The sequence below is a fragment of the Oncorhynchus mykiss genome, chromosome 16, assembly GCF_013265735.2.
Source record: "Oncorhynchus mykiss isolate Arlee chromosome 16, USDA_OmykA_1.1, whole genome shotgun sequence".
NCBI lineage: Eukaryota > Metazoa > Chordata > Actinopteri > Salmoniformes > Salmonidae > Oncorhynchus > Oncorhynchus mykiss.
The window spans coordinates 25,213,740-25,232,950 of NC_048580.1; the positions used below are offsets into that span (position 1 = coordinate 25,213,740).

The 19,211-nt window shown below is 40.7% G+C and overlaps 1 protein-coding gene across 1 annotated transcript in view; it reads right to left on the bottom strand.

Annotated features, from left to right (window-relative positions):
- Positions 1 to 186: 186 nt before the first annotated feature.
- The window catches only part of acsl5 (acyl-CoA synthetase long chain family member 5), a 33,727-nt gene continuing 14,702 nt past the window's right edge, over positions 187 to 19,211 (bottom strand). Inside the window, exons 7-21 of the mRNA XM_036946598.1 lie at positions 18,342 to 18,520; positions 17,423 to 17,455; positions 17,195 to 17,246; positions 16,992 to 17,065; positions 14,010 to 14,087; positions 13,545 to 13,679; positions 13,025 to 13,159; positions 12,722 to 12,817; positions 11,772 to 11,844; positions 11,385 to 11,473; positions 9,509 to 9,625; positions 3,007 to 3,150; positions 2,787 to 2,888; positions 2,268 to 2,339; positions 187 to 1,224 (exon numbers count right to left, since the gene is read on the bottom strand). Coding sequence (XP_036802493.1) covers positions 1,087 to 1,224; positions 2,268 to 2,339; positions 2,787 to 2,888; positions 3,007 to 3,150; positions 9,509 to 9,625; positions 11,385 to 11,473; positions 11,772 to 11,844; positions 12,722 to 12,817; positions 13,025 to 13,159; positions 13,545 to 13,679; positions 14,010 to 14,087; positions 16,992 to 17,065; positions 17,195 to 17,246; positions 17,423 to 17,455; positions 18,342 to 18,520 — 1,517 coding nt within the window. The 3' untranslated portion in view covers positions 187 to 1,086. The remainder of the gene's footprint in view (positions 1,225 to 2,267; positions 2,340 to 2,786; positions 2,889 to 3,006; positions 3,151 to 9,508; positions 9,626 to 11,384; positions 11,474 to 11,771; positions 11,845 to 12,721; positions 12,818 to 13,024; positions 13,160 to 13,544; positions 13,680 to 14,009; positions 14,088 to 16,991; positions 17,066 to 17,194; positions 17,247 to 17,422; positions 17,456 to 18,341; positions 18,521 to 19,211) is intronic.

Here is a 19,211-nt window from a genome sequence, read left to right on the forward strand (position 1 = left end):
ACACTCCATCAGGAATGACCTTTGACTTTATTGTGTGAAACTGTTATTTTTAGGTATATTTACTGCTGTGTCGTGTGTGTGTGATGCAAACCTTCAGGGCCCCTAATAACAAAGTGTCTCAGCACAGATCTAGTATCAGGACCCCTCTGTCCATATCATCTTATACATTATAGTTTGAAAGACTGATCCTAGATCAAGATGTACTTTATTGTCCATTAATTTACAGATAATCTAAATGTGTCTAGGTTCACAACCTAACCTTTAGGACACACGTATACCCGAAGGGGCTGGAAGCAATGAGCCAGCCTTATTGCAGGGACCTTGAAGCAAATCTGCATTGCATCTGCATTGCTTGCTGTTTGAGGTTCAGGCTGGGTTTCTGTATAAACATTTAGTGACATCTGATGTAAAAAAGGGCTTTATAAATACATTTGTGGGTTAAGTGTCTTGCTCAAGGGCCCTTTGGTTGCCAGCTTACTCTGCACCAGATTTCCCTGTCTGAACTGGGATTCAAACCAGTAACCCTCCAGTGGTTGAGATATTGTTGAACTGGTGACTTGGGCCCGTATTCCCAAAGTGTTTCAGAGCGGTGGGGACTGCAGACTTTAGGAATACGAGCCCAGGTCACCATAATGGCATATCCATTATCAATTACATTTGCAGGGCTATTTATTATTGATAAATGGCTAATTTGAGGACCCATAAAAATATAATTATGTTTCTAGGAATTATATTTATATGGGAGTACCAGCTGCCCTTGAGGTGTATACAGTTCACAATGTCGCTTCATTCTGGAGTCAATATAAAAATCATAATTTCATTCCATGGATTCACTGTGAAGGTCATTGAGAAATTCTCATTCTGAGCATATTTTTGATGTAACTTTTTTTTCCACTGTTACAGTAATTTATTAAATTATGTGCTAACAATGGGTACTCTGATAGTGGTGGTGCTTGTTTTAATGAAACAAAAGTAATTACACATTTCCCATGTAAATTCTCTCTTCAATAAAATGTACAGTATTTATCGACTGAAAGGTCAACAGGAAGTGAAGCTACTTCATCCTCCTTCTACCCCTCAGACCAGTCACTCCATGCTAGCATAGAGACTGTCGATCTGCGGCTGGAAGAGCTTCTTGAGGTCGGCCCTCTTGGCCTTCAGCGTAGGAGTGAGAAGGCCGTTCTCTATGGTGAACAACTCTGGGTGCATGTACAGGTCTTTCACCTGCACAACAAATAGAAACAGCGCATTAGGACACAATGGGAAAACATTTGAAAACATTTTGCAACAGATTCTTTAAGGTAGTTCCTTCCTGTTTTAAATTACTGTTCCTCCAATTGGTGCCTAATGAACATGACCCATGTTGTTGGGTCATTTCCATCAGGCAAAAATGGCTTTGTCACTGTGTAAGAACTGAAATAATCCCTGTGTACAGTATTACTGCTCCAACAAGTGAATTTATTGATTACATGGAGACCACCGGCTATGAGGGTTTTTGTCCTTTGTCCGTAGTCTCCTCTAGTCTTTTTCTAATCTAGCCAACTTTTTTTTTCTTTTCTTTTTTTTTCTAACTTTTTCTGCAACCGAGCTGGTCAACATACAATGTGGCTGTTGGCTTAAAAATGTCTAACCAAGACTTCAAACAAAAATGGGCAACAAAGTTTCATGGTTTGGCTCTTCTCAAACCCAATTCACATTGACATCAATCCTATTTGTCTGTCTTTGCTCAGTAGTTCACCACCACCTTTAGCTAGTTCACACAGCAAATCCACAGCATTGACTGTTGCTGAGAAAATCAGAGAAAATCAGACTGAGAAAATCAGCTCAACACACTTAGGATTAACTGCAGTAAAGAGTATAGAGTATGTTTGAAGTGGCATGTCGAGTGAAATAAAATCAAGAAGGGCAGGGAGCTTCTGAGTTAATGACGAGATTCATAAAGTGTCTAAGAGTAGGAGTGCTGATCTAGGGTCAGTGGTTCTCAAACCTCTCCTCTGGGACCTCTACTTGTTTCACAATTTTGTTGTTGCTCTGAACTAGCTCACCTGATTCAGGTGTGCTAGCTCTGGAATAGCTCAAATTCATGGAATGGCAGGGGTGGGGTCTCAGAGGAGAGGTGTGAGAACCACTGTTTTTAGATCATCATGAAAAAGATGACATAGACAGGGGGGACTGATCTTAGATCAGCACACCTACTCTGCGCTTTATGAATACGGGCCCAGGTCTTAATGGGGATCGGTGAAAGCATGTTGAAAAGAAACGCTCACCTGTTCGAATGACTTCAGCCCTGCTTGCCGGCCCAGCTTGACCAGGTCAGCGATAATGGCCTTTTTGATTTTCTGCCGCAGGAAAAAAAGGAGAGGTCAAACTCAGGCCATCATTCAGTGGTACGAAATAGATTTGCTTCAGTCAGGAGTGCATTCGAAACATGGTCTTGTGAAGCACTTGGACTGTAGTAGCAGTTTTGTGTTTAGTGGCACCCAATGTATGGACAAGCATTTATACAATATTTGTATGTCCTTTGTATCTGTGCAAATGTATGAAGAGCATTATGGACAATCACACTTCTGTTTGATGAATGAATCCCAAGGTCATGTTCATTAGGGCACGCAACGGACAGTGTTTTAAAATATTTTGGAACAGAAAATGAAAATAAGTCTTATTGATTATTATAGGTAGTCCATCTCTGTTTCAGTCCATTTGCTTCCGTTTGGTGGCTAAGTAATGAACATGATGCTGGTATTCTGACAACGTTATTAGTGGAAAGGTTCTGATAGAGCACTCACTTGGCTTTTGCACAGCTCCTCATGAGAACCCTGGACTCCTAGTTTCTGGGCGAAACCTGGCAGGACCTCTGGGTCAGGGACCACAATGGCTACCAAGCTGGCCTAGACACACACACACACACACACATTCTGTCTAAGTATTGTATGCTGCTGAAATGTTTGTGCTTGGCATGTGTGCTTAAATGTGTGTAAGTTTTTATGCTGTGCGTGTGTGTTGTACCTGAAGACTGTCTCCATGGACAAACACCTGGGCTACAGGTGCACTGCGGATGTACACGTTCTCTATCCTCTCCGGGGCGATGTACTCTCCCTGAGCCAGCTTGAAGATATTCTTCTTGCGGTCAACAATCTTCAAGACTCCACTCTGCCATCATTTTGATCATTAGTATTTTCAACAAGATATACATTATCCTAACTTGTCAATCGGAAATCGCCAAGGAACTAGATTGTATCTTGAGTAATACAGTATGACATCATGATTGCTCATATCATGAGCCTTATAAACAAAATATGCCTCTAGGATATAAGTATAGAGAGAGAACGAGAAAAGATAATTACTGAGTTACGTAAAAGTGTGTGCGTGCACATATATGTGTGTTTACCAGAGGAGGCTGGTGGGAGGAGCTATAGGAGAACGGGCTCATTGTATTGGCTGCAATGGAATATGTGCAATGGAGCCAAACAAATCAAACATGGAAACCACATGACTCCATTCCATTAATTCCATTCCAGTTGTTACAATGAGACCGTTCTCCTGTAGCTCCTACCACCAGCTTCCTCTGGTAAACAGACATACATATGCACACACACACACACACACACACACACACCACATTCACACACACGCGTGTGTAATTACTGAAACCTAAGAGCAAGCTTAGACAGGTCCCTAATGGACATGCCATCTGTCTGTGTTGAGAAAGAAAGGGTCCCCTGGAGAAATTAAAAAGGGCCTACATTATGACAGAGCGAATCAATTAACTCAATTACCTTTATCCCCCCCCCCCCCCCCCACCACCACCCTCTCTCTCCCCCTTCTTTTCTCAGATAATGAACGTCCCATGTTGAGGCTGGTGAGGCCACAGAGTGCAGAGGGAGAGATCGTTAACTAGGCTAATGGCCTTAGGGGGTTAGGACAGGTCCAACATCTGACGTCTGTAACATCTGTGACACAGCCCTCACAGGTGATAAAACTGACCCTGGGCCTATGCCAAGTCATGCAGCATTCATGTGCTACTCAGAATTGGGAAACTCACTATCCAACTGGGAAACTGATTCTCCTACTCCTATTTCCCACTTGGAAGCTCATTAAGACCAGTTTTTGGTGTTATGATGCGTTTTGGCACATAACTCTCCAAGTTTCCAGAGTTACCAATAATTTCGGTAGCACATGAATGCATCATCATTCACTGTTCTATATAGACCGGATTCCGACTTAGGAAATGACGCCTTTCTTATGCACACCTTTCCTACGCCCTTCTGAGTAGTTTTGTATTCAGACCTACCTTGTGAAGGCGCATAACGGGCTTTGTAGGAGTGGTTCCCTGGCGCGCACTGAATAAATTGAATTAACCAGCTGAAAACCCTTCTACATGCTGGCCAACAGATTTTTCTCATGGATTTTTCAATTCAGTACATTTATCTTAAACCGTCTCTTTAAATACGCTGTACCTTTTAGTTTGAATTCTACTGACAGACTCAATAGAACATATAAAGAGAACGGGTTCAGAATATTAGGGATCAATGAAAGAAAGTCATCTAAATATATGCATATTCGTCTGTTTCAGCACCAATTGATAGTTTTAAAAAATACTCTGAAAATAATAAAGGAAAATATATTAAAATATATTAATATATTTTATATATATACACATATTTTATATATTTACAAAAATATATATGGGGGATTTGAAATGATGCAGACAATTACATTGATGGAAGCCACAATCTATCTGGAATATTTAAGCAGATCTACCCCCCCATTTAAAAAAAAATGGCCAATATACCAAGGGCTGTTCTTAAGCACGACGCATCACAGAGTGCCTGGATACAGCCCTTAGCCGTGGTATATTGGCCTTATACCACAAACCCCCGAGGTGCCTTATTGTTATTATAAACTGGTTACCAACGTAATTAGAGCACTAAAAATAAGTGTTTTGTCATACCCGCGGTATAAGGTCTGATATACCACGCCTGTCAGCCAATCAGCATTCAGGGCTCGAACCACTCAGTTTATAATTAGGGTTAGGAAAGTATTTATGAATCATAAAAAACAGGTTTGGAGAGCCTTTACACACGAAAGAAAGAAAACGGTGAGTTGATTAATAAAAAAATTATCCCATGGTAATGTTGGAAGATTAGTGTACATAGAATTATAATAGGGAGAATAGTGTATAATAGCAGGCTATACCCTCGCCTATTGCCTGCACTAACCATGGAACTGTGTGATGACACAGTCGTGGCACAGTGGCTGGTTCAAACTGTTATGGCTTGGTCTGCGCTCCGCTCCATTACAATTTAATTAGCCTACATGTCTTTTAAAAAATATAATTATCCACTGTTACTAATGATCCTCATCAACATTCACATGACCGTTTACAGAGGAAGCAAATGAATGTTAACAAATCAATGTAATGATGTTAATGTACAATAGGCAATACCACCTGAAGGGATCAAACAGTCAAATTTGCAGTGCAATATGTGTTGTTATTAGGCCTACTGACAGTCAGTACTGATAGTGGCTATTATTTAACATGATAGAAATAGGAAACGTGTTAGCTTATAATTAAGACATTCAAGAGCGCCCCTCCTTGCAAGTTAAAAGGCCATACAATTGACATTTTTCGTAATGTAACAGCATTTATTAAACACTACTGTGGGAAAGTTGATATGTTTCAGTTTGCTGCCATATGACTGGTTTCACATTTGTCTCCAGCGTTTACTAGGTCAAATATATCTAAAACAAGTGTCATTTATATTTACAATTTCCTTTTCCAAATGGATTACTCATTTACCTGGCTCTTATCAATGGCCCTTATCAAGTTGTAAATGACAGTGCATGGAGAATGGTGTTATTTCTATCTGAAAAAAATCCACTTGGAACCACTTGGAACTGGTTTGTTTGCTAGACGTTATTCATGGTTTCCTTGCGTGTACAGGTGGTGGAATTATTAAGGAATTACAGTGAGTGTAAAGCACTTAGTATTTTTTGGGGTATCTGTACTTTACTTTACTATTTATATTTTTGACAACTTTTACTTCCCTACATTCTTAAAGACAATCATGTACTTTTTACTCCGTACATTTTCCTTGACTCCCAAAAGTATTCGTTACATTTGAATGCTTAGCAAGACAGGAAAATTGTCTGATTCACACACTTTTCACACACAATTATGTCTGAGTGTTCGAGCATGCCCCTGGCTATCTGTTTGGTTTGGTTTGCTTTATAAAAGGAATTGTTATTTATTTATACTTGTACTTTTACTTTTGATACTTAAGTATAATTTAGCGATTACATTTACTTTTGATACATAAGTATATTTTAAACCAAATACTTTTAGAATTTAGCTTAAGAAGTATGTTACTGGGCGACTTTAATTTTCTACTTAATTTTCTAATAAGGTATCTTATGAAAATGACTTTTTCCACCACTGGGGAATTAAGTCAAGATCAGAGACACTAGACACACACCTCTGCCACACCTTCATTTATTCTATCACCACCCAAAAAGCCAGATTCTGACCAGAGTTATTCCTTTTTTATGTACTTTTCTCTCTATGCGTATTCTGACCTTGAACTTAAGTATGTTTGAGTGGCAATCGAATAAATGAAGTGTGTGGAGGATTATATATTTTGATTTGTTTAAACATTTTTTGTTACTATATGATTCCATATTTATTATTTCATGGCTGTGATGTCTTCACTATTATTCTACACTGTAGAAAATAGTAAAAAATAATGAAAACCCTTGAATGAGTAGGTGTGTCCAATTTTTGACTGGTACTGTATAGGTTATAGCCTGTCATGTCTACCTCCGCTCCCCCTCTCCAGTGCTCCACGTCTCCATTCTACTCACCACCGGGCCTGGCAACCCTCATTACGCACACCTGCGCTTCGTTATGAGCCACACCTGGACTCCATCACTACCCTGATTACTTCTCTTTATATAGCACTCCTTTTTTTTTTTTTATCACCCACCAGGCAATGTTGTCTATGTTTTCCATGTTAGACAGTGCCTTTGGTTTGCATCCATCAATGTTCTTTGTAATTAACTCACTAACTGCACTTGTTTCCTGACTCCCTGCGTCTACATTACATTACAGAATCTTGCCTCTCAAAATGGAAGCAGCAGCCAACCGAGACATCTCCCAGATGGTTGACGAACAGGGAGACCTACTTCGCCGGCACCACAATCAGCTAGCGCAACTAGGGAGGGTGGTGGATGAGGTCCTCTAAGAGGCGTCACCCCCAACGAGCGGAGGATCCTCTACCATGAGTCGACCCAGCGAGCCAGCCCATTCAGCAGTCTGCTCTGGTCAGTGATGCCCGTTTTTCCCTTCATGACAAATATGACGAGACTCCATTCAAATATTGTGGCTTCCTTCTCCAGTGCTCCCTCTATTTTGCTCAGCAAACGGGTGCCCCCACTACCGAGTGGTCCAAAGTTGCCAAGGTTATTTCCCTGTTGACAGGGTATGCGTTTGAATCGAATACGGCCATCTGGGAGAGGGGAGAAGCTGGGTTCTTATGGGAGGTTCATGGAGCTGTTCAGAGGAGGCTTCGATTATCCACCGGAGGGCAGAGAGGGGGGGTGAGCACCTACTCCAACTACGGCAGGAGGACCAGACTGTTGCGGAGTTCGCACTCACCTTTCGTACATTGGCAGCATCCAGCAGATGGCATGAGCCGTCGCTCCACACCTTATTCCGAAGAGGATTTGCGTGAGGAGGTCCAGACAAAGCTGGCATGCCGAGACGACACCCTCTCATTGGATGCACTCATCATGATGACCATCCGTCTGGATAACCTCCTTCGGGAGCATTGGCACTCCATCGCCTCTCTCCCTCTTTCGTTGACGGATATGAGTTTAAGCCTGACCCCTTGGAGGTAGGGGCTACACGCATCCCCTCGGCTGAGTGATGCCGCCGGAAGCAATTGGGGCTCTGTCCCTATTATGGCCAGGAGGGACACCAGCTTCAACGATGTCCGCTACATACTAACCGGTTCCATCAGGTTTCCGTCTTGGGATATGGGATAAGCCCACAGGGAGTGGTTATGGAGGAGAGGAAGGAAGATGGGTGGTCAGGTCATGGCCAGTCCCAACCACCATAAAGGGACAACAAAGTTTTTTGGGGGTTGCCAACTTTTATTACCGCTTCATCAGGAACTTTAGCTCCATCGCCTCTCAACTCTCTCCTCAAAGGTGTTCCCCCGTAAGTTGGCGTGGAATCCTGCAGCCGTTGCTGAAACACCCAGACCCCTCGCTGCCCTTTGTGGTGGAGGTGGGCGTGGGGGCCATCCTGTCACAACGTCAAGGTAATCCACAAACTGTATCCATGTGCATGCTACTCTAAACTGTGTTGTCACACAGTTCCATGGTTAGTGCACGCAAGACGCGATACAGCCTACTATTGTACAAAATTTGTATTTAAAAATAATTAAATGTATCTAACAATTTCTGCTGAAAAGATGATGAATATGCATATATTTAGATGGCTTTCTTTCATTTATCCCTAATATTCTGAGTCTGTCAGCTAAAAGGTGCACTGTATTTAAAGATGGCTTAATATGAATGTACTGAAATTAAAAATCCATGAGAAAATCTGTTTGCCAGAACATAGGAGTGTTGCCAGTGGTTAATTACACTTATTCAGCGCATGCAAGGGATCCACACCTACAAAGCCCATTACGCACCTTCATAAGGTAAGTCTGAATACCAACTACAGAGAAGTGCATACTGTAGGAAAGGTGCTATTTCCTAAGTCTGAATCAGGACCAAAACAAATAGCATGTGAATAGCACACTATTAGAGTACTCATGGAGAAAAGTGCATAAAAGGGAAATTACAGTACTTTCCATTTACCCTTCACTCCCGTCGGAATCGGGCCCTATGTCAGCCTGCAAAGCCAGTTCTGCTTACAACTAATGACAGTCTTGGGGTCTCGTTTATAATGTCCTTAGACACAATTGTATGATCCAATCTTTGTATGTCCATGTTTTGGTTCATAACCATTGAACTTGAAAATCTGATTTATTGTTTTTAAAAAAAAATGCATTTAGACATTTTTGTAACTGAAATGTTGTATTAAAAACGGTGTACATTTTATAAATCAAGACACTGTATGACCTTGTACAACTACGACAATCAAATGGCCCTGCTGATGATGATGTAGACCCCAGTATAGAAATAGTGAAATCTTGAATCAGATCTTCAATTCAGATCTGCACTGCCCTTTGTCCTGCTTGTAATAATAGAACAGTTGGGTTTGGAAAGTATAACGATGCTGCAGATGACACACAACCCCAGTAATTCACCCCACTGATTGCTTGTCTGGCTTTGAGATGAATGAACAGGAGAGAGCCGGAAAGCTATTCTACTCGGTCCTGATATTAAACTCCTCTACCACTGTCATGGAAATTGATGTCAGATTGATTGTATGCGGAGATAAATTCAGGTTATTTTATTGTTCCCACGGTTCAGTTTGTATCTACGAGAATCTCACCGGTAGCCATTTGCCAATGTCTCCGGTGTGTAGCCAGCCATCTTTGTCCAGGGCCTCTGCTGTCTTCTCAGGGTCTTTCAGATATCCGATGAACACGTTTTTACCTTTGATACAGACCTGAGAAAATAGAAAAGTATGCATCAGTAAGTGAAGTGTTCTCCTTGTGTTCTGAGTACGGCCGGGGACCATGTGACCTGATCAGGCCATGTGACCTGACCAGGAAAAACTCCAGCTCCTAGTTCTAAGGCAGGCAAACCATAGAAACCAATTCATTCAAAAGGTTAAACTAAGAGAGAAAATATATATATGATAAATGAAAGTAAAAGCTGCAAAATGCAAAAATCACTCCACCATTTACTGTATGCAATTATTTATTTTTTTTTGCATAAATTTCATTTGTTTGTGACTGAACAAACAATGTGTAGAGAATCATTGTAGAGGATCATCTTAACATCTAAACATCTTCTTTGAAATATATTTTCAATAACCAAAAATATATCAGTTATTTGAAGCTGGTGTGCAAAACTGACATTAAAAAGAAGCAACTTAACTATTGTGTAGTCTTAACATTCTGTATACTCCCCTTGTCCTAAGGGTAAAAATTGACCCGCCTTCGCTGCAGTCTCAGGTGGATCAGGACAGCTTTCACAAGTGCTGCAGAGGCTTCTGTGCGGTGGAGGTGCTCCCTTCTTTGAATGTGTGGGGTTACAAGTGCCTTTCCCAGCTGTTCCAGGAACACCCTCTTGTTCCGCTTATCAGGCATCCGGATAGGGTTGATCTTGTTCCATATCACGAAGGCATTGTATGAGGACACATCAATGATGTTATGAAAGATGACCAGGGGCCAGGCAGTCATCCTCCTGCAGCTGTAAGTTCCAATCAACTTGTCCAGATTGTCCATGCCTCCTTTTTTGTGGTTGTAGTCCAGGATGATGGCTAGCTTCCTGTCCTCACGATCACTGATCTCAACCGTTTTGTGCAGTGTGCTCACGAGGACCACATTCTTGTTCCTTTTTGGGAGGTAAGAAACTAGAGTGGTGGTGGGTGTGAATGCAAACTTTGTTGAGAAGGCCTCTTTCCCCCTTGTTGTGAGGAGTGCAGGGGGTAGCTCAGGCTTGTTCTTTCTAACTGTGCCAACCATGGCTATCTTCCTCTTCAGGAGCTGCTGGCTGAGTTCAATCAGTAGCACACATATTCTAAATTTTGTGTGTGTATACGTATAGTTTTTGTGGTGTGTAAATTATTTTATAACTGCCAGGTAATAAATGACCCTAAGACAATCTTTGTACCCTGGTGGTGTACAGCTTTCATGGAAATAGGAACAAAGGCGATGTTTCACTTTTTATAATGTTCGGGTCACTTTTGGAAAAGTCATTACATTTCAAGTTTAAAAAATATCATTTAGGGGGTTTTCGCCGCTGTTAAACACAGTGGCAGGTCATTTTTTACCTTAAGACAACACAAGGGTTAAGAACAGTAAGTAAAGACATAGAGCACAAAGAACAGTCCTGCCACTTTTCAGACTTGCTTTCAAAGACAATGACAGATCTATAACTCACATGTGTATGCGGATTTGGTCGCGTCGCCCAAAAAGCTACATATTGTGCCTTTGAGCTAATTTTCTACAAATTAAGAAGTCTGGGGAAATCGTGGGAAATACCATGCCCCCCCCCCCCCCCCCAATGCTTTTGAATGACCCCTGACATTGCTACATTCTCCAAAAATGATAGCCAGATTATTCTGAACATTTACTAAATAACCAGATAGTTTTATGGTTTGAAGAATACAACACCCAAGGGAAGTTGAAAAATGTTCTTTTACATTTTTTTTGTTTTTCCATACATTGCAGCATGGCTAGGTAGTGACAACCACTTACCTCCCCTTCACCATTGGAAGCAAAGTAGTTCATCTCTTCAACATCAACCAGTTTCACAATGTTACAAGGTATAGGAGCTCCAACATGCCCTGAGGAAAGAAACACCTGTTATATAATTTGGGTGAATATATAAGGTCCCTATTTTGAGAAGGAAGTAAGAAGAAAGGATGCAAGTGTTCTCAACTTAAAGGGATAGTTCAACCAAATTACAAAGTTACATTGCGGTTGGTACAAGTGGCTAGGTAAACAAACACAAAGCATGGATTGCAGTCTCTCCTTGTCCATAGACTGCTTTTAGTGTAAGTAAACAAAAAACTAGACATTTAGGTGAACTATCCTTTTAATTTAGCATCCTCTGTGAGGTTGTAAATATTTGTAGTGACATACCAGAAGTGGCGTCTCCCGGCATAGTGAAAGAGCAGGCGGCAGTACACTCTGTTTGGCCGTATGCCTCAAAAATCTGGAGAACCAATCAGAACCGAGAGATCAGTAGGGTCAATGAGATCTGGTTGTCACAGCGACACGGACAGATCAATACATTTGAGGTCATCTCTGCTCTCCAAACAAAAGCACATGGCCTCAGTTGCTCAATGCTATTACAAGATCCACAATGGCACAGGATTGGTTTCATTATATAATAATGACAAACTTATGGTCTTTACAGAAAATATAATGGAAGTCGCACACTATTCTCTCCTTGCAGGGATTCTGATGAAGACTTCAAAAATTCTAGGTGTGCAACGGTGATTTTTATTTTACAAATGTATCCTTGTTTGGTCAGGGTATGTTCTTTTTTCATTTATACTTTATAATACGGTCTTGTTATTATCCAAAGTGACCTACCTCAGCATGTTAATTCAATAGAAATTACCCATATATGTAGGAATCAAACTGGCAACTCGGGTATTGTTAACACCTTCCAGTGGCAAGTGTGTGTGATGTTGAAGCATCTATTTGACTGCTTTCTAGGTGTATTTGATGTGAGTCATGACCTGTTTTGACAAGTTCTCCTTGACACAGTAATATGTATATGATCATTGACGGAGGTGTCTCACTAAAGAGTTTTGGAAACCCTTTAAGTCCTGTTCACACTGCACTTCAATCACAGAGCTCCAATGTCATCTAATTTGAATATTCTACTCCAAAAAGTGACCGCTGGGTTTCCGTTAGCCCAGGGTTAACACATGCTTGTGTAAAAACAGCGTAAGCTAGGGTAAAGAATAGCCATGGGCCAAGAACATGCAGTGTGAAAAGCCCTTTTGAGTGGTAGAAAAAAAATGGATGGGTAGACGGTAGATCTATGGTAGATAATAGATGGGTAGATGGTGCTAAAGTACCTGACACCCCAGAGATGCCCGCAGGAAGTTGAGAACGGAGGGAGAGATGGGCGCTGCTCCCGTCACCATCACTCGCACACGTCCCCCCAACGACTCCTGCAGAGAACCGACACGACACGTTCTAGATTGTAGAGCATTCTGTAACATAACAACCTCCCAATTCACAGCCCCTGCAGTGGAACATTCTTATTCTCCCGGAAACGGTTTACATGTAGCCTCCAAGGATTGTTGGCACAACATTGGCAATAGCATTGTTGACCTCCTTGAACACGATGACTCACTCCTACTTGGAGAGTACAATACCTGAACTTTGTGGAAGATGAGCTTGTCCCATATACTGTCTTTTCTGATGACACCCTCCTTAACTTCGGCAAGCTTTCTGTCAATGGCAAAATTCAGGAGCCATTTTTTGAAGGGGGTCTGGGCTCCACTTTGGACCTACAGTAGAAAGAGAAAGGATACTCATTTTGGTCTCATATTATATAGATAGTCCTCTTTGGTATTTATTTGGATCCCCGTTAGCTTATTCAAAAGCAGCCGCTAATCTTCCTGGGGTCCACATGAAACATGACATAATACAGAACATTAATAGTCAAGAACAGCTCAAGGACAGAACTACATCAATTTTGAATGGTCTGTAGATGTTCAAACTATCCATTACAGCTCTCAACTGTAACTCTGTAACTGTAACTCTGTAACTGTAACTCTGTAACTCTATTGACACGCAACAATTTGCTGTGGGTAAGGTTTACGTAAAGCGCTGATATTAGTGGTGGGGTTAGTGTACAGTATGAGTGCACACTTCAGCAGACTAATAACTCACTTTGTCATATACGCGGTTCAGAAGTCGCGGCACCACGGGGAAGACGGTGGGCTGCAGGTACTTCATGTCGTCTGGCAGTAGTTTAATGTCTCCCTGAAAGAATCCAACCCTGGCCCCAGCACCGTACAGCACTGTCTGGGAGAGAACACAAGCACTTCTAGACTAGCATCCATCAGCCTCAATACTCAACTCAGTGAACTCAATGTCCTCTGCTCCCATAGGTGAAAAATGTAAGAGATAAATGTCACTTGTCAATAGAAAACTTTTTTTTTTTGTAACAAGAAAGAATAATTTGTTCCTCATTGACTTGCCTGGATAAAATACTAAATTAATACATTGTAAAAAGTAACTATTTGTCATAAAGTACTTGTCATGGATTCCATGCTAAAGCTGGAGGTACTCAAAGATAATGTTGAGTTAATGCAAAATATTCAATACCAGTTTGCAGTTAGACTGTGAACTCACCTGTACAACCCTCTCAAACATGTGTGCCAGAGGCAGGAAGGAGATGGACACATCCTGAGTAGTAGGAACCACGGAAATCTGTGAGGGACACAAATTGATGCAGAAGGTTATGATTACAAGACTACAAATCTCGGCAATCCAGAACCAAATCCCATGTGAATGCTCGCCTCTCTTTTTGCCATTCACAAGAAGCTACATTATTATAAGATCTCTCTCTTTCTCTTTTTCTCCCACACACATATGCAACCCCCCCCCCCCCCCCCATACACACACACACACACACACACAAGGATAAGATCACAGTGATCATATTAAATTACTACAGTTAGCTCCAAAAGTATTGGGTCTGTGAATTATTATTTTTTGTGCACAAATTTGTTTAAATCCCTTTGAGGGAGCGTTTTGAGGGAGCATGCAATTGGCATGCTGACTGCAGGAATGTCCACCAGAGCTGTTGCCAGATCATTTAATGTTAATTTCTCTACCACAAGCCACATCGAATGTCATTTTAGAGAATTTGGCAGTACCTCCAACTAGCCTCACAACCGCAGACCACGTGTAACCATGTCAGACCAGGACCTTCACATCCGGCTTCTTCAACTGCGTGATCGTCTGAGACCAGCTGAAAAAACTGCTGAGTATTTCTGTCTGTAATAAAGCCGGTTTGTCGGGAAAAACTCATTCTGATTGGCTGGGCCCGTCTCCCCAGTGGCTGGGCCTTGCTCCCAAGTGTGTGGGCCTATACCCTTCCAGGCCCATCCCATGGCTGAGCCCCTGCCCAGTCATGTGAAATCTATAGATTAGGGCCTAATGGATTTATTTCAATTGACTGATTTCCTTACATGAACTGTAACTCAATAAAATCGTTGAAATGGTTGCGTTTATATTTTTGTTCAGTATAAAATATTTTCCTATATTACTTTCCCCTAACCCTACCACCCCTCCTGTAATTGAAGTAAACTAATTGACAACAACATTTAGGATTCTACTTCCAGTTTATACATACTATATATATTTTACGGACACAGTATATTTTACAATAGTTATGTTTTGTTTGTTTTTAGTCCCATCCTTCAGCTACCCTCAACCCCTCCCATCTATCTCTGAACACCATCCAGTTTTGACTTCTATTTGCCATATATTTGTCAACTGTGCTGTGATGTTTCACAAAAGTTCTGAACATTTCTATTCTCATAGTTTCTACAGATTGTAAATATATATATGTTTTTTTGTTAAGAGTATTATTATATTATTGACCTATTGACTATGCCTTTCAAATCCCTCAGCAGTGCTATTTGCAGAGTTAGCTTGAGGTAAATGTTGCAATTCTTCAGCCATTCCTGAATCTGCCACCAAAAACAAGCTACATATGGACAGTACCAACTTGAATGATCGAATGATTCTGTCTCTTCGCAGCAAAATTTGCAGAGCTGGGATGGTTATATCCCCAATATATAACATTCTATTGGTTGCAAGAGTCTTTGAATCCGCCGTCGTTTTGTGTATCAGTTCATAAACCATGTGCCATGGAATCGATACATCGAAAATCTCTTCCCAACTATTTTGCAATCTGTATGGCACAGCTGTCCATTTTTGGTCCTTAAATTAAACTGGTATAGTTTTTTATTTATCACCATTTTCTTTAACTAATTGTGTTCTTTAATGCAGGGCCAACAGACAAGTTCCTTACTCCCCCCCCCCCCCCCCCCCCCCCTCCACTTGCCTCTTCAACTTTTGCGCAAATGCTGCAAGTAGTTGGTTGTAATTTTGGGTAGAGCAGACATTTCCATATATTTTGTTAGATGCATGTGTAACATAACTCCACCAGTCCTATTAATGATATAATTTACAAAGATAATACAGAATAAAACATTAAAAAATGTTTTATTGACGTTCTTCTTTTAGCAATTAGTATATTTGAGTTGAACCATAATATTAGTTGTAATACTTGTTCTGTCTATTCTGATGGATTAAACTGAAAATGCGACAAACTTTCTATGGTTTGTTTTTAAAATAGCATTATATAAATAGGCCCGTTTATCTGAATTGCCGTTCCAAATAAAATGTTCTATTTTTTTTCTCAAATAATTGAAAAAACAAGCCGTTGGGTGTAGTCAAGGCCATAAGCAAATAGGTAAACTGGGATATGACTAAAGAGTTAATCAGGGTGTTTTTTCCACAAATAGACAGGTATTTTCCTTTCCATTATAGTAAGATCCTATCTATTTTTGCTCATTTTCTATTCAAATGTATTGTATTGAGATCATTTCTCTCTTCCTGAGTATGTCCACTTCACCTTCAGATCATTTTATTGGTAAACTACATGGTCATGTAACAGTTGTATTTTTTTAGTGATCCAATATGTCATATAGTACACTTATCATAATTTGGTTGTAATCCAGAGAGGTTAGAGAAAGTATCTAGATCCTCTATGAGGCTGTGGAGGGATTCTAAATGTGGTTTTAAAAGAAAACATGAATCATCAGCGTACAATGACAGCTTTGTTTTTAAGCCCTGGATTTGTGGCCCCTTGATATTATTGCTAGATCTGATTTTAATAATCAACCTTGTTTTGAGTGAGAAAGTTAGACACACAAATATCAAAGAGATGCTAACCTCTCACCATGACATTAACAGGGGCTGTAAGCATTTCTTTTGGGTGGGAACAAAACTTTTGTGCAAAAAGTGCTGTTATTTCTAAACCGTTCGCTCGATATGGATGAAAATAACCTCAAATTCAAGCTGACAGTATGCACTTTAAACTCATGGTCATTGTATCATTTCAAATCCAGTGCTGATGTACAGGGCCAAAATAACAACAACATGTGTCACAGTCCCAATACTTTTGGAGCTCACCGCATGTGTTATTGAATTACTTTATGGGATTCTAGATGTTGTTCTATGGGTAAGATAACGTTCCTACAGGGTAAAACCTGGACCTAGGCAGTGTTTATATGTCAGTTCCTGATGGAGTATGCATACCTCAAAGGTTTTAATCACACCTGCTGCATCTGAGACCACATTTTCATGAGTCAGCATGGCTCCCTTAGGGTCACCTGAAACCAATAACTAATATTTGGAGGGTGTTCACATGATATACAAGCGAGAGAGAGAGAGAGAGACACACACACACACACACACACACACACACACACACACACACACTAAAGTGCAGTATGGTCAACCTGTAGTTCCACTGGTAAAACATATGATGCTGAGGTCCTCTGGCTTTGGTGGCTGTAGGTGAAGCAAAAACACACATTTATTGTAGTATTTCTACATACAATGTTGGCAGAAAATAACTATTTTGAAATCAAAAGCAGGTGGCTTAAATACAGCTAAATATTTCAAAGATTATTTTTTTAGACTGGATAAAAAATATACAAGTAACATATTGTATGAATTTGACTTACAACTGGCTTGTGTAGATGGTCCTTCCCCAGAGCCTAGAAAATATTTAGGATTCAATTGATTTATCTAAAACAGTTTTTCGGCAATGTTTGAAAAGAGGACAGCATTTGCTCTACATTGGGCATGGCCACTGAAATACTAGAGACTAATACTTGCTTAACTACCCTTTAGCATTGTTTACCAAACCTCTTCTTGAGTACTCCCAGAGAGTTCCACAAATTGTATGCATTTCAGCATTGTCTTGCATTGCGCTGGTATAAGACTATGGAATTTCAGTACAAGCACACTTGATTCAACTCGTCAACTAATAACCATGCACTTCATTAGTTGAGGTGTGCTTTAACTGGAATAGGTCAAATAAGAGGAACTAAGTAGAAGGACGTGAGGAGGGATTTGCGAAACACTGCCCTAGAGAGTAGCGATTACCACTATAACTTTCTTGACCCATTACAGTTGGGACCTCATTAAGAAAATACAGGATTAGAGATAAGACAGCTTAAGTTGGCAATGTAAGTCCTGCAGTATTATCCCCCAAATGGTTGTTAGGATCAGCTTTACATTCCCAACTCCTATCTATGATTAAGATCAATTTGTTCTCTGAGCATGGGTAAAATACAGCTGGACTTATCATAGACCCTTGAGGAACCCCTCGGGAGAAACAAAAAATAATAATAATAAAAATTCTGTAGGAAAAAAGTCAGTTCTGAGTTTGAAGCCTCAGTCACTGTCAGAGCCAGAGCCGTGGTTGGAGACACCTGATGAAGACCCCAAGGGTCGAAAAGCTTCGAAGCATAGATTAAAGTGTGCAATCTTTCTTTCTTTACTTGACAAATATTTTGTTCCCCAGCACCTGCTCAATGCCAATGTGTGTAAATGTTTATTTTCTTATACATCCCTATATACTGTCATACAGTGCAGTACCTCCACTTCCTTCAGGGACAGAATGTCCACCCCACACTTTGCGCCCCGTGCGGTCAGCTCGGTGTCAAAGGCATCCATGAGGATAATGGTTTTGAGCTCAGGCGTCTCTCCCTTCTCACAGTTTTCCAGCAGTGTCTCGGCTTTGTTCTGTTTGTCACACAGCACTGTGGAGATGTCCGCTGAAATCACAAACAATCAGTTGAAAATGTGGCAGCTGGAACATGTATGTACAGTGGGTATCATAAGTATTCAGCCCCCTTGGATGTTTATACATTTTGTTGCGTTACAAAGTGGGATTGAAATTAATTAAATGATAATTGTCTTGTCATTGACATATACAAAACACTATGTAATGTCAAAAATTATAATAAAAATAAAACACTAATATAGCTTGATTAGTATATTCATCCCCAGAGTTAATATACTGTTGTTAGAAACACCGTTGGTAGCAACTCCAGTGTAGATGTGGCCTTGCATTATAGGTTATTGTCCTACTCAAAGGTGAATTCCTCTCCCAGTATCTGGTGTATGACAGGCCTAAAGCAGTCTGAAGCAAGTTTTCCTCTAGGATTTTGCCTGTGCTTAGCTAAATCCCATTTAGTTTCATCCTGAAAAACTCCCCAGTTTTTGCCAAGGTCAAGCATACCCATACCATGATGCAGCCACCACTATTCTTGAAAATATGGAGAGTGTTGTATTGGATTTGCCCAAACATTTTGTATTCAGGACAAAGTTTAGGTCCAAGAGGCTTCTTAACAGCTTCTACCCTCAAGCCATAAGATTCCTGAACAGCTAATCAAATGGCTACCTGGACTTTTTGCATTGTCCACCCCGCTGCTGCTACTCTCTGTTTATTATCCATGCATGGTC